The following is a 26088-nucleotide window of genomic DNA, read 5'->3' as shown; positions in this document are numbered from 1 at the left end:
CTGCCAGCCTGCCCAGCAGGCAGCAAGCTCAGAGGTCAGCCAGGGTCTCGGCTCCTGCAGCTCCTCCGTGTGGGTGCAGAGGGATTGGGGACTGGAGCATCACTCTGTTCTCACTGGTGTCCCCTGTCTCCAGGATTTGAGGGCCAGGAAAGGGGCCTCAGGCCTGTTTACCGTCTGTGATGTGCGGCTGGAGCCTCCATCGCTCAATCTTGACTCTCACATCAAAGTGAAGCCTCCAGAGGAGCCTGAGGATTCTGATCCCTGTTGAGGGAGATAAAGTGCTTCCGAGGAAGTCATAAAGAGACCTGGCTCCTCCTAGCTGCGTCCACCTGGGGAAGTGCAGGGCGGAGCAAGAGGGCTGTGGTCTACAGAGATGTTGTCCTGCAGAACAGCTGGCCTGAGGCCAGGAGGCCCAGGGGGCAGAGGGAGGCTGCCTGCACTGGCGTCCCTCACTCGCCCATGCCCGCGGCTGGTGGTGGATCCTCAGGGGGCAGCGAGGGCCAGGCTGCTTGGGGAGACTCTGCCAGCTCCTGGGTCCTGCCTGCGCCTTGTCCCCCACTGGCCACCTGCTGCCCTTGCTCTCCACTGCACTGGAAACTGGCTTGAGGGAAGGCACTGCCTGCTGCTTTCTTGCCCCTCAACTTTTTGGAAGTTCTTCTGTAACTAGAGAATGAAAGCAAAAAACGTACTCATTGTTGACGTCAGTCACGGTCAGTCAAACTTGTTTAGGTTGGTACTGTCTTGTGCTGTGAGGTCTGGGAAGGGGCTCTGGTTCTTCCCATTTCATCGAGGACGAGCAAGGGACAGTGCTCAGGACACTTGCCCAGAGTCTCGCAGCAGACAGGTGCTGGGTCAGGCGTGTGCTGGAGGCGGACGCCGAGGCCCAGCTCTGCACGAGGGCGCGGCCTGCCTCTTTGCCAGGTCCCGACAGTCTGCTGGGCAGCAGACACGCATCACTTCAAGGGGATCTGGCTCCATATGTGGTTGTTCCCATTTCAGAGTGCAAACAATCCTAACACACGTGTTTTTCACTTTAACATTTATCTAAGAGCTGTAAGCTTCACAGGAATCTGTGTCCCTGCTTTCTCCAGGGACCCTCTTTGGTCCAGCCTGATGGGAGAAAGCAGGGCCCAGGGCTAAATGGTTGCCAAAGGAAATGGGACCGGAGTGAGGCTTTTGCTCACCTGGAAAGCAGGAGCTCTCCATGTCCAGAGCCATACAGAAGGATGAGTGGCCATCACGCACACCATTCTGTACTTCAGGGAAAACTTCTTATGGCACCATGGGGTCCCGACCCTAACGTGTGGGCCCAGGGTTCTCGGCCAGGGCTCTCTGGGCTTTTGGAAGGGAGGCTTTTCTAGCCACAGGCAAGTTTGCTTTATGCAACTTCAGAGCTTATTGTTGCTACTGGTCTCTGATATTATGAAGCAAAATGTCAACAAATGGGAAGACGTTGATAAATGTTAAGCCTGGCCTTCGCGTGGCATGGGTGTAGAAGTCGGGGGTCAGCCTGAGTCTGTGGGTCCCAGGTATGGGCAGGTCACAGGCCCCTGGACGCTTGGACCAGCCTGCCGGTGGCCTGCACAGTGACCAGTGAGCTCTTTTCTCCGGAGTGTGCTTCCTATACAAAGCCTCTAAATGTTTGGAGGCAGAGGGGCACCAGCATATCTTACTCCAGGGTCACCATCTGTTATTTAGAAAAGGAAAGACAGGCTTGGGGTCCAGTGAGCTGGCTCTGCACCATGAGAGGGTCCCAGTCTCTCGACTCACTTCCTGGTAGGTGACACTCGGCAGAGGGCTTTGAAGGGACCAGTGACTGCACCGGTCAGTCTGCCCGGGTCAGTCTGCCCGCGTTGGAGTTAGCGTGGCTTTGCAGACTATTTGTTGCAGAGAGGGTGGAGCTGAGCCCCTTCTTTGGGGGTCTCATTGGGGGGGTCTTGTAGGGCCCCACCATGTGTCTGGGAAGCGCAGCTTCTGTCTGGGGTTGTCGGGAGGGTGTAAAGGTGGGTGTTAAGAACACTGACCTTTCTGAGCTGGGATTCATTTTGAGCGACTCACTGAGCGTAAAGGACCAGAGAGCAGTGACTGTGGCAGGGGCCAGTGTCTGTCCTCAGAAACTCCCTGGGTTCCAGCGTGTCCTTCGATCTCAGAGAGGTTGGGTTCTCTCACTCCCTGGGCACGCCCGAGTAATTGCTGGGATCACACACAGGGACACCAGTAGCTAGCAGGGGGGCTGGAGGCTCCTGGTTCATCGCCTTCCTGATTTCTCCTAATTTACCTGGGAGTTTCTGTGAAAAAGGCCCCCTCTTGTCCCCTCTCCCTGTGCCCATCCCAGGATTGGATGGGCCCTCTGGAGCCGCGCCCAGCAGGCTTTTGGGCCAGTTTGGCAGGTTCTGAGGGAAGCTGTGCTCCAGCTCTTCCCGTCCATCTGGACTGCGGGCATCCGGGGGCGGGAGGGCGGGCTGGGAGGTGAGTCATGGTGCTGGGGAGCCTGGTGGACGCTGCCGGCGCGCGCCTCCCTGCCCCAGGAGTATCGGTTGGGGTGTGTCCTTCAAGACCTGCCTCCGTCGGATTGTAATAAGTGACCACATTTTAATTGTCAGCTTTTAAACCCATTAATCCTGGCTCATGATAAAACCGAGATATCTTTAATTGTACTTTCACAGACTCTCCAGTGGATCCTGCAAAAGTAGACAGTTGAGATCAGAATGTAATTGTGGAAATGAAGTAGGAATGCCTGATGAAAGGACCTGGGGTGGTAGTAACCGTGAGAAGGGGGCCTGGGCTCAGGGCAGGTGCCCAAGGAGAGGGTCAGTCTATGGCCCTCATCTCCTCGGACGGCCGTGAGACAGGCTCACCTCCCGAAGGAACGTGGAGGTTCTCTCCCTCTTGGTGAATATGCACCAACCCTCTCTGTCTTAACAAATATCAGAAAGGCAGTTTTTAGGTAGATTTATTCATGTTTTGAAATGGTCAGTTTAAAAAACCCGTTTTTCTTAAGCATTATACACAGATTAAGAGACCGAGTAATTATTTTGTGGAAAAGTAAATAGGCCTTCCTGAAAAGCCACTTGTAATTTAGGAACAGTGAAACACAAAGTTAAAATGGCCCAAATGGTGTGTTATCCGTAAAATGCCTTCTCACCAGTCATCAGAAGCTAATTTGCAGGAAGAAAAAGAAAAAGGAGCCGGCTGTTGCCCGCATCACCTTCTAGTGATTTCCTCACCTGAAACTCTTTTGTAAGCCCCTGTTGACATCACTGCCGCCGCCGGGCCCTCCCGCGCCAGCGCCCACTCGGCCTGTGGAGCAGGCCCAGCAAGCAGCTTGCAGCGTGGGCAGGGCCTGGGGATTGAGAGTCCCAGATCTCTTCCTCGAGGGCAAGATTGTTCTGAAAAATCAGGAAATGGCAAGCATTGCTCAAAGCTACGTCTTGTTCTCACTCAGCGTTTCTTAATGGCAGACTTCCAGAGGGAAGATAACCCTTTTGTTCTTCAAGAAAAGTTAAATGGTGGTTAGTGACCAGAGTGCGCTTACTTGTCTGCCTGGTAAACACCACTCAGCCTCCACTGTGGCTCTGCTGGGACATAAAAGTGCCTTAGAAGTTTCTGGTGTTTTACCACCTTGTTAACTGGTGTGAGCTTTGCTTCTACGACTCAGGGAAGGAAGATTGAGTCATGGGCAGGTCCTGCATTTTACTCAAAAAAATGATGTGATTTGCACTTTCAAACAGTATGGATGGATAATAAACAATTAGTCTGGTGTTGATCTATAAAGTTCCTCTACTTCAGAATGACAGGATGAGTGTTACTTAGGGTAAAAACAGTGTATTTTGCTTTTTTTTTTTTTTTTGGCTATAAAGCATTCTACAGGCTAACAGAAATTGAGTTTGGGGTGAGATGTGCTCTTCGCCGTACCCACTGAAAACCAGGTGCCTGGGGCTCAGTGCAGGTGAGGCATGCAGCTCCCCCCGGCGCAGACAAGAAAGAAAAGTCCCTTTCTGTTTGACATGGACCACTTCTCTGTGTTGGGAAATCCTGGTAAAGTATCATATGGGCTCCTCCAGCGAAAGCAAACAGGTGAAGGCACCGGAGACACGTTCCAGCCCGACTGAGGCCCGGCAGGCAGCGCGCTTCACGTCCCCTTTCTGGGTGTGGAGGGGGGGCTGGTGACTCACGCACTCAGCTTCGTCCGGCTGAGGAAAGGGGACCTCAGGCCTGTGGGGGCTTCCATAATTATATTTGGCCAAAATTACCAGACCTGTGTTTGTTTGAAACATGCTAGTATTTCTAGGTAAGCCAGTTTTGTTCTGAAAGTGTGAAATTAGAGTAGTTTAAAAATTTAATCAGAACAGTATTAGAAACTGGTTACATACATAGCTACCCACACAGTTGATTTCTTGAACTAACCTCAGAGTCTGTAGTTGGTTAAAAGCATTGCTGTATTTTTCCTTTGTTTTGTTAAGTTTGGTAGAATATTGATAAAGCAGGGAATATTTTTAGCCATTTATTTGTGAGTACAGAAGGTAACTTGACTGAAGGTGAGGCTGTGTGCAAGACCCTGCGGTCAGGTTCCCAGGCTGCAGCCAGCACAGCTCCTCAGAGGCCGCCTGTGTGGGAGGCCAGCTTCCTTCCTTCCACACCATAATGTGTGCTCACTGACAGATGCAGGGGATCTCATGCCCCGAGCTGGGTACTGTGTGCCACACACATTTGGTTCTGCTCAGGGACAGAACCTTCTGGGGCTTCTGTGACGCATGGTCTCGACGAGTTGTCGCTCTGTGGCCAGTCAATGCAGGAGCTGTGCGGTGCGCGCTGGGCCTCGCTGCAGCTCCCCTCCCACCTAGAGGCTCTGGGTCCTGCTGACCCACGTGAGGCTGAGCATGGGCCAGCGTGAGCACGTGTCTTGTTCTGCAGGAGGCCCTCAGGTAAGTGTGTGGAACCCCCACCCCCTGAGCGGCTGCCTGCTGTGGTTTTACGGGGCTGGCTGGAAGGAAGGGAAGTAGCTCACATACACGGCAAAACTAGAAGCCACCTCCCAAAGTCACCTGTTAATACGAGCCTGAAGGCCTGGAGCCAAGCTGTCTTCATGGGGCCCTCCCCCCCCCACCAGCTCCTTAGAGCAGGTTCACTCTCCTGTCGGGCTGGCCTTGTGAGGACACTCTGCAGGCCCGCACTGGGTGGACACGAAGCGAAACCTATGAGTTGTCTTAGGGGCCTTGGCTGCACCAACAAGAGCTTGGCCGGACGTGGGCTCATCCTGCCCTGAGTGGGGATGGCGCGTCCACAGATGGGTGGGCAGGGCCCGGAATTGTTGAAATGGACCCATGACGTAGCAGTAACTTTAAAGGGGTTCTGGCTGGCTTATAGGGTGGTTTCACATTTCTTCTCTACATTCGTTCCTTTCTCTCCTCAATAGTCAGTGTTCCATAATTTGAAAGTTATAATTTAGGACAAATAGATTGGTAGGAAATTTTAAGAATTCAATAGAAAATATGAACTTTTGGTAGTATTGGCTGGGCCCAGAGTCAGTGAAGTTATAAGTCTACATTTTTCTTGTGTCAGATGTTGAAGCAGAATTTCTTGGTGAATATCTTTTCCTAGAATACATATTCTTATGGATTATGATAAAGGAGCTCTTGTTAAACCTAACTATGGTGATGACATTTCCATTAATTCTGAGAATATATTTAGGATAACATACCACACATATTTTCGTTAAGAACGGCAGTTATGTTTTAGTTGAGAGATCACATTAACATATCTCCATCAGTTTATTGATTTTTACAATTTTATTAACAAAAGCCAGTATAATGTGGAAGTAGAAGGTGACTTTTCTTTACTTTTAAGTCCAGTATTATTTAAATCTCATTTCAGCTGTAGTTTGCGGTCAAGAGTTTAGGGGAGAAAGGGAATAAGCTGGTGAGAGAGTTTTGCTGAATTTATTTTCAGCTTCACCAGTGAAAGGACCCGAGACACTGAAATCTTCAGATGTTTAGTTGCTTTTCAGAATTTTAATTTTGAACCAACTTGAGACTTAAAAGAGAGTTCCGGAAGAGTAAGAAAGGCTCCTGTGGGCCCACCAGCTCCCCTCGTGTTATCTCCAAATGGACCCACAGTGGGAAATGCACGCCTGTAGTATCTCACCTGCAGCCAGTGTGTGGTGGTGGGCTGTTGGGGGCGTCATGGCCAGGGCCCACCCCAGACTCAGCGTGGGGGATGCTGCCCTTGGTCCCCTGGTTGAGGTGGGGCCTGTCAAGCTACTGGGATTGTCTTCACTGATGCGGGACGCATGTTCCCAGGACACCTGGAGACCACGTGCTCCCTGCTCTGACCACCAGTGTCCACGCCTGTCTGTGGGTCTTGCCTGCGACAGGTGCATGGCGGCCAGCAGCTGCTCTCTTGGCTGTTCTCTCATAAGGAAAAGGCATTCCCTCTCCCCTTTTCACCCACTGCATCGTCTGTTGATGTCTGTGGGCTCACGGAGGTCTCATTTACCCTTGGGATTTAACCCTTGGGCCTGTCGTCTAACACTTGCTGATTATGCTGTGCAGATGGCTCTACCTTTGGCCATTGGGAGTGGTTTCATGTTGGCTGCTGTGTCCTTTCAACGGGACTCAGACTTTTATTTTTTTGAATTCTTTCTCACTTTCTAGCATGACAGGATTCTCCAGGCTTATCTTTTGTTCCCTTGGCCCAGCCCTGACATCAGCTGCTGCCAGGGGTTTGTGTTGAGATCTGAGACCTGGACTCTGCTTACACTCTGATACACGAATGCCAACCAAGTGTGCCTCCAGCCCGAGTCCCTGCGTCGGTGTGGACCTTGCAATGCCAGCCCAGCTGTCCCAGCTCTCTCTCCTGCTCCCTCTCCCTCCTCCTGGCTCTCGTTCTCGGCTGTGTCTTTACTCGTCCACGTGCAGTGGTTCCAGAGCTGCTAGCCCACCCAGCCTGTGAGGAGCACATCTCCTCACCTGCCCTGTCGAGGGTTCCACAAGCTGGCCCCTGCTGTGGTGCTGCTCTGTGTAACAGGCGCCTTCCCTTGACTGTCGGTCCCCACTTCTGATGGGTCCTTGACATTTGCTGCAGTGAAGTTCCCTCCTCTGTGCACCGTTCTGTGGGTTTTGGCAGATTCAGAGTTGGGTGCCACAGGTACGATCCCAAGCAGAAGTTCTGTCTTTCCTGCGTCCCCCACTCTGCCCTGGGTCGTTAGCCACCCTGCCCCCTGGCCACCACCACACTGGCTTTGCACCCTATAGTTTTGCCTTTCTAAATGTCTTCTGTATGGACACATAGAATATGTGGACTTCCCGTTTAGCAAAAGGCACGTAGCTTCACCTGGGTTTTCTCATGAGGTGATGCTTCATTCTTACTACACAGGAGGATTTCGCAGTGTGGGTGTGGAGGTCACTTGTCTGACTCAGGTCTCAGTGGGCTAGAACCAAGGTATCGGCAGGGCGGGTTCCCTCTGGAGGCTCCGGGGGAGAATCCGTTCCTCGTCCAGCTTCTAGAGGCTGCCATGTTCCTTGGTTTGTGGCCCTTCGTCCACCTTCACAGATGGCAGCTTCGGGGCAAGTCCTCAGGCTGTGTCTCTCGGGGCTCCTCTGCCTCCTGCTTCCAGTCCCAGGGCCTTTGTGACTGTGCGGGGTCTATCGGTGTAGCCTCCCTGACCAGCACCTGCAGCCTTAACTGCCCTCTGCCGGGTAATGCCGCATGTTTGCAGGTTCTGGGGTCAGCGCCTGGACATCTGGACCAGGGGCATTGATCCGTTTCCACTCGGTATTGAGAGACGTGGAGCAGCTGGAGGGATTGGTTGGATTTAGGAGGTCGTTGTTTAGGCTGGAAGAGCTGGGAAATGTGGATGTGCCGATGGGATGTCCCAGGGTTTTGGAGGGAGGAAGAGGATTGAGATGTAGAAATAGGAGTGGGTCGCGTCAGGCCCTCAGCTATCGGGGCAGACGGGTGATGTCACTTTGAGGTGGCCTCTGTGTGTCTGAAATACCCCCCTGCCTTTTAAAAGATTTTATTTATTTATTTTTGCGAGAGAGAGAGAGAGAGAGAGTGCAAGTGAGCACGAGTGGGGGAGGGAGAGGCAGAGGGAGAAGCAGACTCTCCACTGAGTGAGGAGCCCGACATGGGGCTCCATCCCGGGACCCTGGGATCATGACTTGAGCTGAAGGCAGATGCTTAACCGACTGAGCCACCCAAGTGGCCTGAAATACCCCCTTTTAAAAGCATTTTCTTTCTTTCTTTTTTTTTTTTAAAGATTTTTATTTATTTGACAGAGAGAGAGACACAGCGAGAGAGGGAACACAAGCAGGGGGAGTGGGAGAGGGAGAAGCAGGCCTCCCGCTGAGCAGGGAGCCCGATATGGGGCTCGATCCCAGGACCCTGGGATCACGACCTGAGCCGAAGGCAGACGCTTAACGACTGAGCCACCCAGGCGCCCCTTAAAAGCATTTTCTTAAGGCTAATAGGAGATGCAAGTTCTCGAGTCATTCTTAGAACCAACGCTCTCTCCACTCCTGCCCCAAATCCTTTGTTTTCTGTTAACTAAAACCACATAAAGTCAAATGAGTGCTTTCTGTTTTATCAGTAATAATTAAGTGTGATGACCTAATGAAGAGGGGTTTAAATGAAGTCTGATGAATGTTATGAGCTTGGAAAAGGCTTCCTTTTCTCCTGGCATGGTTGTGGTTGGCCATCTGGAGGGCTTTACGTGACCTGATAGCTGTTTTTTACACTTGGTTGGGTTTCTGAGAAGGGGCAGGGCCTAGGGGCTCCACTGGCTGCCCGTGCATGTCCCTGTGTGCTCCCTGTCCATCTTGGGGAGCTCTTGCCTGGGCCCGAGAGTCCATGTCCGTGTCCATGTCGGCCCTGCCTGTTTGCTTCCCCGCTCCCCCCAGGCACTGCTGATTCTCGCCCTCTGGGCACCCCCAGAGCAGGGCTGAGCACATTCTGCCTCCCACGCCCCTGTGCATGGCAGCCTTCCTCCCTGTGGCTTCCCTGCACGCCTCACGTGGCTCTCGGTGGACCAGGGTCAGCCACCCGTGGTGCTGGGAACTCGCTGCACACAGCACGCACTGAGCAAGAGGGAGAGGCCTCTAAGTCCTGTAACAGGGTCTGTGTTCTTTCACAGATTTCCTTTTAACCATTTTCCCTCTTTTTCACAGCGCTCTGGTGATTGCCACAGTGTTTGACCGAAACATAAACTGCAGGAGAGCAGCCTCTGTGAGTTTTCTTGTTTTGTTCCTTTTCCTGACGGTGGGGGTGGGCTCTGACCCGTGCCCTGGTCTGCTGAGCAGGCCGCACACTCCTGGATGCTGCCCGTGTGTGGTGCCTGCGAAGCCACCTGGCGGAGTGCCAGCTCACATTTCCTCCCAGTTTCAGGGGGAAGGGAGTGGTCTTTAGCCTGTGAAGCGGGGTCAGGATGAAATGCTCCACCCCCAGCATGCCCAGAAATGCAGCCGTCTTGAGCATCATGCCTGCTGACCAGACACGGCTCGAGGTAGCCTGTGCTCTGGGGAAGGAGAAGAAAGTGTGTTCTGGGCATGTGGCCTGAGTGTGATGGCCGCGCAGGTGGCTTTGAGCCTCAGGAGGAGTTGCTGCCAAGCAGAGGTCAGCTCAGCTTCACATGGTTGTGCTGGGCCTGGAGCCTCACTGGACGTGCCTGGCGGCCCCAGTGCCCCTTCATGTATTTGAACACCAGTGCCGAGCCCCCCAGAGCCTGGTCATGTTTGGGGTGGATTCTGTGTGTAGAGAGCTTTCAGCAGGCTACACAGTTGCTTCCGAAGGGCACTGACCAGGAGTCTGCATGAACATCCCACTGCGTCTCCAACAGAGCTGGACTGTGGCCCCGAGCTCTGCTTCAGGGGTTCCTGTGGATGCCAGTAGAGATGATGGCTGCCGGGCCTTGTCCCTGGGATACTTGCTGGTGATGTCCATGGCTGTGTCCTGCCTTCACACAGGGCTGTCTTACTGATGGCCAGTCACTTAGATCACGCTCAGACATGGGCTGGTGCAGGTGCTGAGGGACCAGAAGCCAGGGCCAAGAGTCCCTTCAACAGCAGAGCCTGGTGGCTGAGGTGACAGACCGTCTGGAGATGGGAGACTTAGTTTCGGGTACAGACAAACAACTCCCCAAGCTTTAAGAGGTAAAGAATGGACATGGACGGAACGGCCGTGCTTTGAGAAAGATGTGGGGTGTGGCTGGTTGTGGCTCGTGGGAGAGGTGAAGCCAGGAGGACCCTGGTGCTGGCCAAGGTTTGGTTTCTGTGTGGTTCGGGTTAGCGGGAGACCTGCAGGAGGAGGGTCCAGCCTGAGAGGCACTGGGGCCTGGGAGGGTTTTCTGTGAGCCCTCTGGATTGTCAGAAATGGGGGTATAGGGGACTTGAATGTGTTCTGTGGGTAGTTGGGCTGAGGGGTCGGATTGAGGGCCCCCAGCTGGGACGTGGAGAGAGCTGCCCACCTTGCCCCGGGGGGCCCCTCAGGCTGAGCCTTCCTGGCTCAGAAATGGGTGAGCCCCAGGGGGACAGGTGGGTGAGCGTGAGAGGGCCTTGCTCTGGAGGGCTCTGCCCACAGACAGGGGGGCTGAAGCTGATTTTAGGTGTCCAGAGGGGAACAGACACACGCTTTTAGGGATCGGTCGTAGAGAGAGGGTGGAGGAGGCATCTGTACCCCATGGCCTGGTCCAGATGGAGGTTGTGTGAGTTTGTGAGACAGATGAGGAGGAGGAGGAGGTGTCTGCTAGAAGAAACTGAGAGCCACTCGTTGAAATCCACATTTAGGATTTGAACACTCGCTTCAGTAAGGTTATTAACAGTTAATGGAAAAAGATACCGAGGAGGAGATTCTGACTGGTGAGAGAGGGCAGAGGGCGCAGGTCAGCAGTTAGGCTTGTGCCTGGCTGGTTCAGAGGTGAAAGATGTGACTCGAAGGCAGGACCATAGGTGTGCTCAGACTACCTTTGGCAGGTGATGCATTGCCGTAAGATGTGGGATTTGGGAGAATCAGCACCATGCTGGGCGTGCTCCCACGTGCTCTGGGGACACGTTTTTGGGATTGTTAGTGTCACACTCAAGCTGGGACAGTGCAGGCTGGAGTGGCTGGGGGCCAGGGAAGGACCTGGCTTAGGCGGGGAAGGCTGGGTGGTGGGCAGTGGCGTGGCCACACAGATGAAGTACCCACATGCACAGTTCCTGAGAGGGGTGGGCACTGCTGGGTCAGTTGCACTTGGTTCCTGCTGCTCCTACAGAAAGTCAGCAGTTCTTTCCCACGGAGGGGAAGCCAGGCCAGGCAGCACTCGGCCACAGCTCCGTCAGGGATATTGGACTGTCATTTCCGTCTGTTGTGATGTTTTTGTATGGCTTTGGAGTTAGGGTAGTCTGGCCCCACGAAAGGAATTGGGAATATAAAATCTTCCTCTTGTATTTTGTACAAGAAGCTTTAAAAGCTTGTCATGGGGTGCCTGGGTGGCTCAGTCGGTGAAGCGTCTGTCTTCAGCTCGGGTCGTGACCCTCAGGGTCCTGGGATTGAGTCCCGTGTTGGGCTCCCTGCTCCGCGGGGAGCCTGCTTCTCCCTCTCCCTCTGCCCCTCCTCCCCACTGCTCATGCTCTCTCTTTCTGTCTCTCAAGTGAATAAATAAAATCTTTTTTTTTTTAAAGATTTATTTATTTGAGAGAGTGAGAATGAGAGAGAGAGAGAGTACATGATGGGGGGAGGGTTAGAGGGAGAAGCAGGCTCCCCGCTGAGCAGGGAGTCCGATGCGGGACTCGATCCAGGGACTCCAGGATCATGACCTGAGCCGAAGGCCGTCGCTTAACCAACTGAGCCACCCAGGCGCCCCATAAATAAAATCTTTTAAAAAAAGGTTGCTATTTCTTTTTTTTTTTTTTTTTAAAGATTTTATTTATTTATTCATGAGAGAGAGAGAGAGGCAGAGCGAGAAGCAGGCTCCCAAGGAGCAGGGAGCCCGATGCGGGACTCGATCCCAGGACCCTGAGATCATGACCTGAGCCGAAGGCAGACGCTTAACCATCTGAGCCACCCAGGCGCCCTATTTCTTTGTTTCTACTTTAAATGTTTGGTGGAAATCATCAGTGAATCCAACTGGGCCTGTTTTTTTTGTTTTTTCTTGTTTCTTTGGGAGTATTTTGTTATTAATTCAGTTCGTGTAGCTTGTCTTTTTTCTAGTGAAGGAGCTTCTCTGTCCATCTAAGCTGTCAGGTGCAGCGACAGGACATGGGGGGCAGTGCTCCATCTGCCACTTCTCACGCTGTGCTGTCCCGTGTCACCATGAGGATGGTTGGCGCGGCTGTTGACACATGGCGGGTGCTCCACAGATGGGTGTTTCATGAATGGGTGACCATGGACCCAGGGACCAGCGTGGTACCTGCTCCCTTTGCTTGGGATGATGCAGGTGGAGCGTGGGCCTCCCTCGTGTGTGGGAGCTTGGTCGGAGTGTCTCCCGTGACCCCAGACAGGGCCTGTCTGACTGCCTGCTCTCTGTACCCCCAAACAGGTCTGATATAAGAGGTACTTGGCCTCAGGCCCTTCAAAGTTTTGTCTCGAGAGAAAGTTGGCCAGCAAAGCCAGTCTCTTCTGTGTTCATGCAGCTTTGTTTCTTTTGTCTGGAGCGTCAGTAGGAAGCCCCTTGATTCCTTGAGAGGCCTTCACATTTCTGCCCTGACATTCACTTGAAGGCCATAATCATAAGACACTTTCAAACACAATGATGATTTTTTGTTAAATCTGGACTTAAAAAGTAGCTTTTATATTTTCTTTCTTGTTTCTTGTAAAGTCAAACATTTTAATGGGAAGCAGTAGTAAAATCAAAGCACTGACACCTTTATAAACCCTGAGGAAGGGGTGAAAAAACCCAGAAATCATTTTGTTTGTTTGTTTTTCAAGTTAGAATTAAAATCCTTCAAAATTAGCAAGAGATTCTTTGCATGAGACATCATCTATATATGCCTACTTACCTAGCAGCTGCAAAATTAAAACAGTGAGGGTAAAAGATGCATTTGTTTAAAGCTCAGGATTGAGTAGGTGATAACTTGGAATGAAATCTCTTACTGTGGAGCTGCCTCCTCAGATAAAAGCATGTTCTGCCCTTTCTGGCTCCTCACGTTTCACGCTCTCCTTGCTGGGTCACTCACTCCCTGCTGAGGTTAGGAGGGCCTGGGCCCGGTCGCTTGCCCAAGGACGAGGTCACCCTGCCCACCCAGGACCACAGGGCTACCGGGAGCATGTGGGCGCAGAGAGGGTTTGAGCTGCTGTGTCCCTTCAGACCCTTCCTCTCCGGCCTGTGGTTCACGTGCCGCCACTTCCTGCCTGCACTGTGGCGATGGGCGTCCAGGTCCATGATGGTGATGGTAGAAATGCGAGTTTGCCAGGCCCTGTGGGGCCTTGGTGAGTGCTGTGTTCGGTCTTCACAGCAACCCTGTGAGGATCTGGGGGGGTGGCGGAAGGGAGGCCTGACTGATTGATTAGGGTAAACACATTTGTGAATCGTGTAGCTGTTCAGTGTTCATTGCTCTCCACGTTGGAAGGTACCCACCCAGCCCGCAAATGTGTCGACATTTTGAGAAGACTTGTCCCCAGCCGGGAAGGAAGGAGTGGTGCCGATGGGCGGCCCCGTGCTTCCTCATGGGAGGGTCAGGGTGAGGAGGGAGAGGGAGCCTGGGAGCCTTGCTTCATCTGCAGTTACACTAAATCTCCTTAAAGCCCACATTTAGCTAAAAGCTGTTTGGCGTCTAAACCCCTATGTTACTACTTTCTGACTTTCTGTGTTGATGTTGCCTGGATGGAGTCATACAGCGTGTGACCCTCAGGACTGGTGTGTTCCTCGCAGGTGCGTCCAGGCTCTGGCTGGGCCGACAGTTCCCTCCTGCTCCTTGCTGGTCGGCTCCTGGTGACGGCAGAACCGCAGTCGCTCCGACCGTTTGCACGTTGTAGGAGCTTGGGTTATGTCTGGTTTTGCACTCTTTTAAGAATTAAGCTGCTGTGAACATTCGTGTCCAGGTTTTTGTGCGAACGGCGGTGGTTGCCTGTTTAGCCCTGTGTTCAGAGGGGCTGTGCCGTTTCACCTTCCCACCGGCAGCCTGTCCGGGATCCCGTCGTCCTGCAGCCTCGCCAGCATTCTGTGTTCGTTCTGTGGTCCTGTCGGCCGTGTGGTGATGCCTCATTGTGCTTTTAAGTTGCCTTTCTCTGGTGGCGAGCACCTCTCCGTTGTCCTTGCCCCGTGCCTCCCCTTTGCTGAAATGTCCGTTCAAGCCTCCTGCCGTTTGCTCGTTGGCTGCTGTGTGTACGGTTGAGTGTGCTTCAGATGCGAGGTGCCGCCTTCACTGGTGTGTGGCTCCTGGGCTCGGCTCCCGGGCTGTGGCTTCTGTCCTCCTGACAAGGCGTCTCACAGAGCAGGAGTTCTAAAGTTTGATGTGACCAGCTTGTCAGTTTTTTCCTACGTGGATCGTGTTTTCAGTGTCCACCCTCAGAATTCATGGCCTGGCCCTCGGTCCTAAAGGCATTCTGTTTTTCCATTCTGTTCCGCCCTTCTCTGTGTCTGTCCTCTGTGTCTGCGTGCAGTCAGTCGCCATGCTGAGGACAGCCATCCCTCCCCTCTCTTCTTCAAGACTGCTTTACCTCTTCCAGGGTTGCATTTTTCTGTCAGTCTTGTATTATTTTTTACCTTCTTGATGTCATCAGAATGGTAAATATGTTCCTAAATTTTGCTTGTTATGTAAATTGACACTATATCATATATCCGTTGCTTACTGGTTGGTTTCTTATTTTCTTTAACAAATTTATTGCAAAAGGTTCAAAATGGTACGTAGAGAAAATCGAGTCTTCCTCCTCCCGGTTTGAAAAGCTATGGGAGGGCCATGGGTGAAATGCCTGTTTGCTGTGCCTGGAGGAGACCACCCTGCTTCTGATTTTTGGGGGGACCCGCCTGAGATGCTGGCCAGGGGCAGACTCGGGGCTCTGTGCTTGGGTTTCTCAAGTTCCTTTCTGCACACCTGCATGTACTCCCTCTCAGTGCCCTGTAAGGTACACAGTGAACTGCCCCCAGCGGCTCTGTCCAGGAGAAGGGGCCGCATCCGTGGGCAGGGCACCCTCCCAGGGCTGCCCTGACTTCGGACCTGTCACGTGCTGACCACGTGGCCGTGCGGTTGCGGCCCATGCTGCTGTGCTCGATGTCCTGCTCCGTTGGGGAACTCTGAGCCCGCTGCTTTGGGGAGAGTGGGGTCGGGAGCCAGCTGGGTGGTAGATGGGAAAGGAGGCACTGCCCATCGTCCACTGGCCCTGCCGTTGTTACCGTGCCGAGGGCCTGGCTGTCACACCCCCGCAGAGCAGGCGGAGGGATGGGAGCCACCAGCGAAGTGAACAGGCATTTTAAAGAAAGCACCTGAAGACACTTCATTCTAAGGGAGTATTTTGAGCACTGGGCCTGTGTTGGAGGCTCAGGGCTTGTCCGTGATGGCTCGTGGGGAAGGCAGAGGGAGGAGGTGGGCCATTTATGTTCACCGTTGCGAGCTGCTATGACAGAGTTCCCAGGGAAGGGTCTTGTGTTGGATTTGATTTAACGGACTGATTTGACTCTGTTCTCATGCCTCTGTCTAGGGCCTTGAATTAGGCATCAGTGAGAAGCTCGGCGTCTGCATCTAAAGGACACTTTTCAGGATGTGTCTGATTTTATAAACTTGAATTGTGGTTTAAAAAAGCACCAGGACCTAGAGACGGAATGACAACTACCCTTGAGGCTCTGATCAGCCAACAATGAGGACTTTTATTTAAAAAAATAAAGCCATGGGTCATTTGTGCATCTGGCGTTTGTTTTGAATCTCTTTCCTGATGTTTAGCAAAGCGCAAACCTAACTCACCTGCTCTGTTTGTTCTTCTTTTCCTTAGGCTGCTTTCCAGGAGAATGTGGGAAGACAGGTATGGCTACTTCTTGAAGTCTTCGTTCCTAAAACTTCCTGTAGTTTTAACAGTAGAAATACCGAAAGCTGCAAACTTGGTATCTCCTTGCATTGTTAGATGAAGGTAAAGAATTTACCTAGAGTAAGCTGATATTTAACTCAGTCACGTCTGGTCACAGAACCGCTTATGATGTTATCCAGGGGAGAGTTGACACAAGTTTTAAACAGTTAGTACTGTGTTTTATGGTAAACTCGAATGTGTAAGTAATTTCACACATACACACACACATCAGAGCTCAGTACCTTATGCATTGCCACCTGGTATTAGCAGTTAGTTGCCTGTGGGTGCAGGAGGGATGTGGGTGGAGGAGCCAGGCTTCTCAGGGACAGAGATGTGATCACTGCCCATCCTACGTGTGGTAGGAGCCAGCTTCTGGAAGCCATTGACCCTGTGGCCTCTCTCTGTGCTCACCAGCACCATCGTCCCCCCTAGTCCTGAACCTCTCATGACTGGTCAGCCTTGGCTGTGGGGTGTGGTCCTTATCACCGAGTCATTCACTCTGTGTGAGCCGGTGGCCATACTGGGACATGTGGTTGGCCTGAGGAAGAATGGGCTGGAGGCGGGTCATGTTGGGGGAACACTGAGCTGAGCTCTGTTCAGCGCCCCAGGAGGAAGGTCTGGGCTGAAGAGGAGTATATTGTGGGCGAGGGCATCAGCAGGTGGTGCTGGGGGACAAGAAGAGACAGTGATGGGCATCTGGGCCTTGGGGCTCAGAAGTCAGGCTGCAGGGCCCAAGGGGAGCCCCATGTAGAAAGCTTGCTCAGCAGCGGGAAAGGCAGGCCTCAGAGAGGGAAGCCTCCGGTTAAACACAAGCATTCTAAGACTTGGTGTTGGGGTGTTTGGGAGGAAAATGTCCTTGTAGGTGCCCCCTATGTCTGTGAGGGTCCTTGTTGCAGAACCTGGGGGCCTGGGTTCTGCATGCTGGGTCCACCATCTCCCGGTTTAGTTACCGTTCTCCTGGGCTGCCAGAGGCCAGGGTGAGGGCTGACCCTTCCGCTTCCACGGGGGAGGCGACCTTTGGTTCTTGGTGGGAAGTTCTCCCAGAATCGGCCCAGGGAGGCCATCCAGTCTTGCTTCCACAGCTGGCTGCAGGGCACGTGCTGCTCTGTGCTTCATTCTCCTCTAGCACCTCTGCCTCCTCAGGGTCTGTCCCTTTCTTCCCTGGCTTAAAGGTGGCTGACACCTTTGGGTGTCACTTAGTCCACGTCCACCTGGGGCCCTGGAAACTTAGAAGACGGTGGCTCCCTAGGAGAAGACAGCTGACCTCTGAAGGGGACCAGCTTCAGTGTGTCAGGGCCGCGAGTGTGGAGAGCTCCAGAAGGCAGTGCTGCGCTGGCAGAGGAAGGGGTTGGACAGGCATAGGGGGTGGGTGGGCAGGCCGCTGTAGTCAAGGAACCTGCTGGAAGCTGAACTGAGGGGCTCTGGGCACCCCAAAGTCAGAGCCCAGGAGAAAGAGGCATCTCCCCACCCCTGGCTTCCAGCCTGCCGTGGGCAGAGCTCTGTTCCAGACACAAGGTGGTCTGGAGCAGGGGTGCTGTTGAGTCTTGGCCGTCGCCGTGTCCCGTTTGGTGGGGACACTCGGGTTGGGTGGACAGTCAGGGAGAGGAAAGGGGTCTAGGTTTAGGGGATCAGCGGGAGCCGGTGTTCCGGGGGTGCCCCCCCCCCCCCCGTCCTGATGTTTGCTGTGAAACCAGCATACACATAGCACAGGGTGCAGGGGGGTTGTGCAGCTGTTAAAGAGACACAGACTTTGAAAGAAGTAGAGTCAGGTGGGCCCAGGGTGCCCCCCAGCCCTGCACACGGCAGTGTCCTACTGTTTGGTGGGAACGTTGGAGAAGAAGGATGTGAACTTGCCAAAGCAAACAGGGTCGCACTCAGGGGAGGGCATATAAACTCCCTGACTTGGCATGAGGTTATTAGTGATGTTTGTGTGTTTGCGAGAATTCCCAAAATGTGACCCACAGGCTTGAGGTGCGCAGATGGTGCTGGGAAAATGGCGCCGACAGACTGGCTCACAGGGTTGCCACGAACCTTCCGTGTGCAAAACGTGCAGTATCTGGGATGCGTGTTGAATCGGGGGTGCCGGGACCGTTGAAACCTGGTTTGCTTGCTGGTTTTTATGGTGTGGGTGTGAGTCTCCTAAACATTTTAAAATTGAAAATGTTTGAGTTGTTTGGAAAAAAAAGAAGTATTTTTGAGTGATTCCTATCGTACTAGCACCATGTCCAGCGTGAGACGGGCAGTCAGTGAGCTGTCTGCTGCTGGTCCCCAGCGTGCCTCTGCCGTAGGTGTGAGTGGGTGTGAACGTGGCCGTTGACCTTCTGGAAGTGCCTCCCCTCACTCGTGTCACTTGTCCTCTCCTCCCTCTTGACTCTGTACTAGGGCACTTTCCCTCACGGAATCGATATTTTGACTGCAGCGGACTACTTTGCTGTTGGCAACAGAGCTAACTGTTTCCTGGTTATAAGGTAAGTTGTTAATTTGTCACAAAATACGACACTCCCTGTGATGCAGATCTTCCCCCTGGAAAGTCCACCAAGAGTAGATGTAATTTACATGACCGAAATTTGTGTTTCCCACTGATTGGACCAGGTGCCCAGTGTGGGATTCTGTTTACGTAAGACTCTAGAAAATGCAAACTAATCCAGAGGGACTGCGGCAGGTCTGGGTGGCCTGGGGAGCGGTGTGGGATCTGCTTGCTTTTTAAAGGGGTGCTAACAGCTTCAAGCATGATAACCAGAATGAGTGCTGTCTCTGGTCATCCCCTCCTCCCAGCCCGCCCTGTTGCGTGGGCGCTGCCTCTGGGCCCCCTTTGTGCCCATGCTTCCTGCAGCTGCTGCGGATGCACCGAGGTGGCTTAGGAAGGACTGTTTTTTCTTTCCCAAGTTGAAGGGATCTCTGGCTTGTTTATGACATGCGAGTAAGAAGAGGTATTTGGGAAATCAGGTCAAGGGGTAGATATGTAGCATGGCCACCAGCGCTGCAGGACCCGAGTCAGATTTGCACCTGCGTGACGTGTGTGCTGGGAGGCCCCTCGCTGTCTCGGCTCCTCGCTGCGGCGCGGGGAGGGCGAGGCGTGTCTGTGGTTTGTCGCCCTGACCGTGCACTAACCATTCTCCATCCTGACGAGACTCTCTCGCACCTGTGGGGACTGTGCAGAAGTTACTTTTCTCCATTACAAGCGTGCACAGATTTTTTTTAAAAAGTAGCATTTGGCCTCTTTCTCAGAGTCTTTGACTAAACACACTGTATTTTTAGCATCCTTTCCATCTTTTCTCAACATCTAATGGCTTTCTGTGCCTTATCAGTTTTTTCCTGCTTTTGTTCTGTTTTCTTTGTTAATATTTGAACATATATATATATATTTAAATACACATGACATTTATTAGAAAATGTAGACTACCAAACTCCATCCGTCACTGTCGGGTAGAAATGCAAATACTAAATATGCATATGAACCGGGACCAAAGGGTGACAAATTTTAAAATATGCCATTGGGGATGGGAGTATGGGTGATTTTTTTTTTTTCTTCTGTCTGAACATATATTTCAATGTGGAGAATTTACCACTTTTCCCTGAACTTCCTGGGTAAAATAATCAGCAGTTTTTAGCCTTGGCATATTTTTCTTGTCGCTAAGGTTTCTAAGCTGGTCTAAGACTTACATGTAATCAGTTGTCTGCATTTCATAGAGATGTTTGACAGAGCTTAACCCTGTGCAGGGCGTGTTCTTTAATGGTGCGTTTGGTACTCTTAGTGTGGAAGAGAGGCGGTCGGTGAGGGCAGAGTCCTGCGGTCATAGGACTGGGATCTGTGGGCACTTGGGGGGCTCTCCACTCCAGCCAAGATAGGGCAGACACCCAGGGTCCTGCCGTCAGCCTGGACTGTGGTGGGGGCAGGGGGAGGAGAGGGAACTGTGCTGAGGGGGACAACCCAGGGGGGATGGTCCAGGGTCAGCAGGGCCCAGCTCGGGTGTAGTGAGGGGCTTCTGAGCTGAAGTGAGGGGTGTGCATCGTCCTGAGTCATGGGACACGGTGCAACAGTCAGGTCTGCGTTTTGGCAACTGGAAGCACGGAGGTCAGGCCCCTCGTGAGGCGGGGGTCAGTCTGGACCCCTCACAAGTTGATTCTTATGGAGATTAGGGTTTCTGGTGCACAGATTGGAAGCAAGTTGAAAGCAGCAGGTGAAGACAGTCAGGTGGGGTGTACCAGCAGGTGCTCCACCTTTGTTCTTACTTGGACAGCTTTGTGAAAGTTCTGAGAGCACAGGGACACTGCCGGTCCCACACGTATGCTCTGACCTGTCACCACGCCCAGGTAGTGGGAGAACTGCTACCACAGAGTTTCCCCGGCCCCTTCCCCAGCTGGCTCAGGTCTGCCGGTCACTGGATTAGTTTGCATTTTCTTAAGGATGTGAATGGAATCACACAGTGTGCACTCTGTATTTGTGCTGCTGCTTTCACTTGTTGCATTGTTAACGATTCATTCATTCCTTGGCTGCTGACTAGTATTCTGTTGTATGGATACAGCACGTCCGCTTGTCCGTCCCAGTTGAGGAACATCTGGGTGTCTCCAGTTTGGGGCTGCTACAGATAAAGCAGCAGTGGACGCCCACGTACACGCCTGTCTGTGGGCAGGTGCTGTCGTGTGTTGAGCACCTAGGGTTGGAACAGCTGGACCCTAACTTTTTAAGAAGCTGCCAAACGGATTTCCAGGACAGTGGCCTGGTTCCCATGCCCCGGCAGCCAGCCCTCGCTGGGGCCCATCTTTCTAATTGCAGCCATTCTAGCGGCTGTGCAGGGCAGCTCATTAATCTGAGTTTTCCTAATGACTAAGGCTTTGAGCGTCTTTCAGGGGCTGCTTTGATAAATCTTTTGCCTGTTTATTGGGTTAGTTTTCTTCTTACTGAGAATTTGAGAATACTTTATATATTTTGAATACGAGTACTTTTTCAAACAAACAGTCTGCAAAGATTTTCTTTTCGTCTGTGATTTGTCCTTTCAGTGTCCTGGGTATTCCTGAGACTAAACCTCTAAAAAGGTCGTATTTATTTTTGTACCTGTATTTTATTACATATAATTTCCATATAGGGAGATTCACCAATATAAAAGGTGGGTTTTGGCTGATGGGTGGCCACCACTGTGGTCAGTGCAGGGCGTGCTTCCCTCACTTCAGAAAGTCACTCAGTCCTGGGCCCTAGCAGCTCTCACTCCCCTCCTGTGCCCAGAGTCTGCCTTCTTTGGAATTGGTGTGAACGGAGTCGCGTGGCGCGTTTGCTTTTGCGTCCTGGCTTCACCGTGTTACTGAGTTCCTGCTGTCCCCTGCCCTGTCCCCCATTTACCGGCTGGTGGCCGCTCGAGCCCCTTTGATGTCAACATGCAAGCACAGGGCTATTTCTGTTGGGAAACAACCAGTGGTCGTTGGCACTTTCTGTCGTGGGTGTCTTGCTGCTGGAAGTTTCCTTAGCAGATTTCGGACGTCTGTGGTCCTGTGCATGCTTCTTGGAACACATTTTGTTGTATTTTGCTTTCCAGTAATTTGCACATTCCTGTCATACAAGTTCTTCGAACTGAGGGGCCCTCGGAGCAAACTTTCTCCTTCTCTGCTTCCTAGCTCAGCGAACGGCACGCCACCCACACAGTCAGCTCCATTTTGCTTCTCCTACGGTCTCCTTCTCTGCATCCGCTTGGTGACCTAGTTCTGTCACTTCTGTGTCCCTAATAGCCCTCAAGTGCTCCTCATGCTGCTGATCCCTTCAGCTGTCCCTGTGGCCCAGCTCCTACTGTCCCGACAGTGGCCAGGACCTCGCCTGCCACCCTCTGCCTAGCACTGCACATGGCCTCCGTGCAGACCCTGAGCACTCAGGGAGTGCTGTACACTGGGGGGTGGTTCCGGACGTGTGTCTTCCCCACAGTCAGCTGTCAGTTGGTGCCAGAGCTTGACTAGAGCTCAGGTGGCTCGCCCTGTCTGTTCCCGTGAGGCCACTGGTCATGGATGCTGGCCTGGGGCAGTCCTGTCTGGCAGTTCCCGGGGCCCTTCGGTGATGGGGGTTCTATGGTCACATCTTCGCTCCTTTTCTGACAGCTTGTCCACTGTCCTGGTTTTTTCTGTTTTTCCTTCTGACTTTATCTGTTTCATCACCGTTAGAGGGTCTCAGTCTCACCTCTGGAGAAGCCTCTGCTTTTCTTTCTTTCACATCCAGAACAAACGCCCTCTTCAGTCTGGCACCTTGTAACACACGCATGTCCACGCAGCACCCATATTCATCCCGTGCATGTGCACACGTGTGCCCACCCAGGATCCAGAAGCATCCATGCACCCTTCTCGGCCCCTGTGCCATCCGCTTTGTCTCTCACCACCACGTAGCACATGTGGCTGATGGCTCCGCCCATGGTGGGGGTGTGTGAATGGCCTGGCAGGTTCAGATGATATGTGTAGGCAATTGAGGGTTTTAGGGGAGTGACATGTGCAATGTTTTTGGAGTTTGTGTATTTTTGGAGTAGGAAACACAAGGGCATGGGTCTTTCAGGAGTGCTCTTGTGTCCTGGTTCTGTCCCGGGGGTCCTTGTTGTCGTCAGTTCCTCAGGTCGTCTTCTAGAGAGGGTCGGTTTATGTCACACAGATGGGTGCACACCGAGCGGTGGCGCCTGGTGCACAAGGTTGGCGTGGCTTCCGTGCTCCTCCGCAGAGGACGACCGTCCAGCTGTGGGAGGTCAGGAAGTGGCTCGGGTTACCGCCCCACACGGCAGAAGGTGCTGTGCTAACGGGCAGCATGCGTGCAGCACCTTCGCTCTGCATCCTGTGTCCTCTGTGTGGACGGAGAGTAATTTCCTGGCCTTCGGCTTCTGTCTCATCTTTTGCTGATTTATATACGATGTGAAGTGAGTGTTTTTGCGCATGGTACGTCTCACCTGTGTGGTTGTATCTGAATGAATTAACAAAAATGGGATCGCTGGATCTTTATGTTTTCAATTTCCTGTTTGGTGCCAGTTACTGTCCGTAGAGGCTGCACTGGAAGGGGACTCCCAGCTGCGTTTCTAGATGCCTCTAGATCCTTCCAACAGTGGCTGCACCCCTCGCTCCCGACTTTGGCAGTCTGGCAGATGGACGGAGGTTTTCTTTCTGTCTCCCATAGGAAGGAGGCTGAACATGAGCTGTGTCCATTTTCTTCTCTGTAAACTGTCTGTGAGGATTATCTTATGAGGTGATGGTATTTTCTGATGGATTTGGAACAACTTTATTTTTAAAAAGTCTCGTATTTGTGATAACAGTTGCTGGTATTTTCTTTGAGTTTGTTTTTATCTTTTGACTTTGTTTATGGTGTGTTTTTCCTGGCAGACATTTTTCTTTTTTGGTTATGTGTTTGAATGTACCAATCTCCTTTAGTGGGTTTTGAGTTGTAAGTAGAGAGGCCTGTCCTATTTGGACATTTTTTTTCTTAATTGTCCTGCACTATTTTCACTAGATATAACTTTTATTTTTGAGGCATAATTTACACTCTGTCAGCTGTCCTGGAGTGAGGGGCACAGTTCAGTGGGAGCTGACGGTGCGCACCCCTGGGTGACCACCTTCATTGAGATACCACAGGCGGGCGGCCCCAGCCCACCACTGTGGGTCACTGGTGCTGTTTGTAGAATGTCGCCTACGTGGAATCAGAAGGGATGTGCTCTCGCGTCGGGCTTCCTGGCGCAGCGTGTTGTGCATGCGGTGTGTTGAGAGTGGTCTCTGTCCGTGGCTGCTGCGGGGTACATCTTAGCTCGCCTGTTCTGGACATTTAGGCTGTTTGGAGGTTGTGGCTCTGATGAATAAAGCTGCTGTGAACTTTTATTTGCAAGTCTTCACGTGCCTTTAGCTTTCTTTCTCCTGGGTAAATACTTACAGGGGGATTTCTGTATATTTAACTTTATAAGGAACTGCCAAACTATGCTTGAACGTGGCTGTATGATTTCACCTCTCACAAGCAGGTTCCTGCTCCTTCCCATCCTCACCGCCTCTGAATACCGTCTTTTTTAGCACGTTTATTGCCGGCTTTCCTGAGTACACACAGCCAATGATAGACCACTTGGTGACCATGAAGATCAACCACTGGGATGGGTAAGTTTTGTGTTTTTGTGCGTATCTCATTAGTGATGTATTTTATTAGATTACCTGTCAAATTAGAATTCTTGTTTTTTTTTCCAGAGGAGAGATTAAATGGAGCTAAGCCTTGAGAATGTATCTTCTTATTGTAGGTTTCATATTTTAAGATGACTTTTGAGAAGTGATAGGAGTTCTTGTCTTCATGCCTGACATGCTGGCTAATGGTCTGTGTCCAGCTTTACCTCTGGAGACCTTAGGTGTGCTAGGTGTGCCACGTTCCTGTGTGGATACTGTCGTGCTGGCGTGTGATGGTGGGTGTGAGCAGCCTCCCAGGCACTCCCTTGGTGGCCCTTCCTCCGGCGCTGCCCTGCATGGCTGCTCTGGCCGGCGGTCTTCTCTGTTGTCTCCTCGAAGCCAGCAGGCATTGGTGGCTTTTCCTGATGACGGAGCAGTCTCGGGCCTCTGAGCGTTTCACTAGCTCACCGTGCCTTCTGAGGGAGGGCTCCCTGTGCGATCCAGAGCACAGAGGGGTGTCCATGCCACAGCTGCTGTTACCGCTGCTGGGAAGACAACGTTGCTTGTTGTAGGACGCTCGGTGTGGCCGCCGGTGCAGACAGGAGATCTCAGGGGCGGTGAGCGCCTGCAGGTGTAAGTAGCTAGATGGGTCGTACGTCCAGAACCCTGGCTTCAGGGTGGGTGTCACTTGCAGAGAGTTCTTTCTGATCTACTGGGGAACGTGTTCCAGCTTCTGCCAGGACCGTGCCGTGGGTGGCGAGGCATCCGGCGTGTCTCCCTCACGTGCAGGAGCGCAGGGCTCTCCCCGGGAGCGGGCGCCTCTGGCAACAGGAGCACCTCTGGGTGCCGCTTGCGTGGGTATGGCCCGCCCGCCAGGAGGCCTCTCTGGCGGTTTCCTTGCCGGGGACCTTCCTGAGAGTTGTGCTGGTGTCTGACACTTGACGCGTAACTGCAGAGACTCTTGTAATCAGGACAGAGAGCCCATGCACTGAGCCTGTGATGAATCAGTTAATTATCCTATCAGTCAGTAGGGTATTTAAGACCAGAGCTGTCCATGTATTATTACCTGTGGTGTTAGATAAACTCCTGAGCTGTTGAACTCTCCAGCTGATGTGTCAGAACACTCACTTCCTTCAGTTCTGGGCCTCTCTCGTTAGGTGCATTTACATTTATCATTTGTGTCTTCCCAGCGGATTGGCCCTTTATCATCATGACATGTCCTTCTCTGTTTCATGTTAGATTTTTTGTCTTAAAGTGCGACTTGATAAAATTAAAGCATAAGGGTCGGCATACTTTCTTTAAAGGGCCAGGCAGTAAATATTTTAGGTCTCTGTTCCATATATTTTACTGTTTTTTCTTTACATAACCTTTTAGGGTGTAAAAACCATTCTAGCTGCTTGGGGCCTTACCAGAAGAGGCCCAGATGGAGCCCTTGGAGCAGCTCCCCGCCTATTGCCCTTTGCTCTCGGCCTGTGTGTGTTTTATAGGGTCTTGCTTTTTATATCCATTCTGACAAAGTCTGCCTTTTGTGTGAGGCCCTTAGTCTGTGCACGTTTAATACAATCATCAGCATGGTTCACTTTCTGCCTGTCATCTTGCTGTTTGTTTTCTGTATTTTCTCATGGCTTTTGTTAATTTAATTTAAAAAAGATTCTTTGTGGACATTTTCTTTTTTAGAATAAGCTCTGAAAACCTGACAGCGTTCAGTGTATGTGAGCCACAGCATAGAGGGGAATGTTGTCTGGTTCTACTTTCTGTCAGGTTTGGAGACCCTCAGGGTAACATCAGCTAACACTTCTAGCACATTGGGCTTTATAAAGCATGATGTGGCCTTGACATTTTATGATTCTTTAGAGGTGGAGATGTTTCTGCATCTGTCTATCTTTGGCCTGGATTCTGTCAGTGAGGAGATAGCAGCTAGAAGTTCACAAATAGGGGCACCTGGGTGGCTCAGTCGGTTAAGCGTCTGCCTTCGGCTCAGGTCAAGATCCCGGGGTCCTGGGATCGAGCCCCGCATCGGGCTCC

General features: G+C 52.2%; 1 protein-coding gene across 1 annotated transcript in view; it reads left to right on the top strand.

Moving 5' to 3' along the window:
* Nucleotides 1-26088, top strand: part of TBCD (tubulin folding cofactor D) — a 163741-nt gene that overhangs the window by 92082 nt on the left and 45571 nt on the right. Inside the window, exons 15-18 of the mRNA XM_035025692.1 lie at nt 9168-9225; nt 15901-15930; nt 18355-18440; nt 23983-24063. Of these exons, the coding sequence (XP_034881583.1) occupies nt 9168-9225; nt 15901-15930; nt 18355-18440; nt 23983-24063 (255 nt within the window). The remainder of the gene's footprint in view (nt 1-9167; nt 9226-15900; nt 15931-18354; nt 18441-23982; nt 24064-26088) is intronic.

Source organism: Mirounga leonina, unplaced genomic scaffold (assembly GCF_011800145.1).
Source record: "Mirounga leonina isolate KUSES-001 unplaced genomic scaffold, KU_Mleo_1.0 Mir_197, whole genome shotgun sequence".
NCBI lineage: Eukaryota > Metazoa > Chordata > Mammalia > Carnivora > Phocidae > Mirounga > Mirounga leonina.
This window is presented reverse-complemented; position numbering and strand designations above follow the sequence as displayed.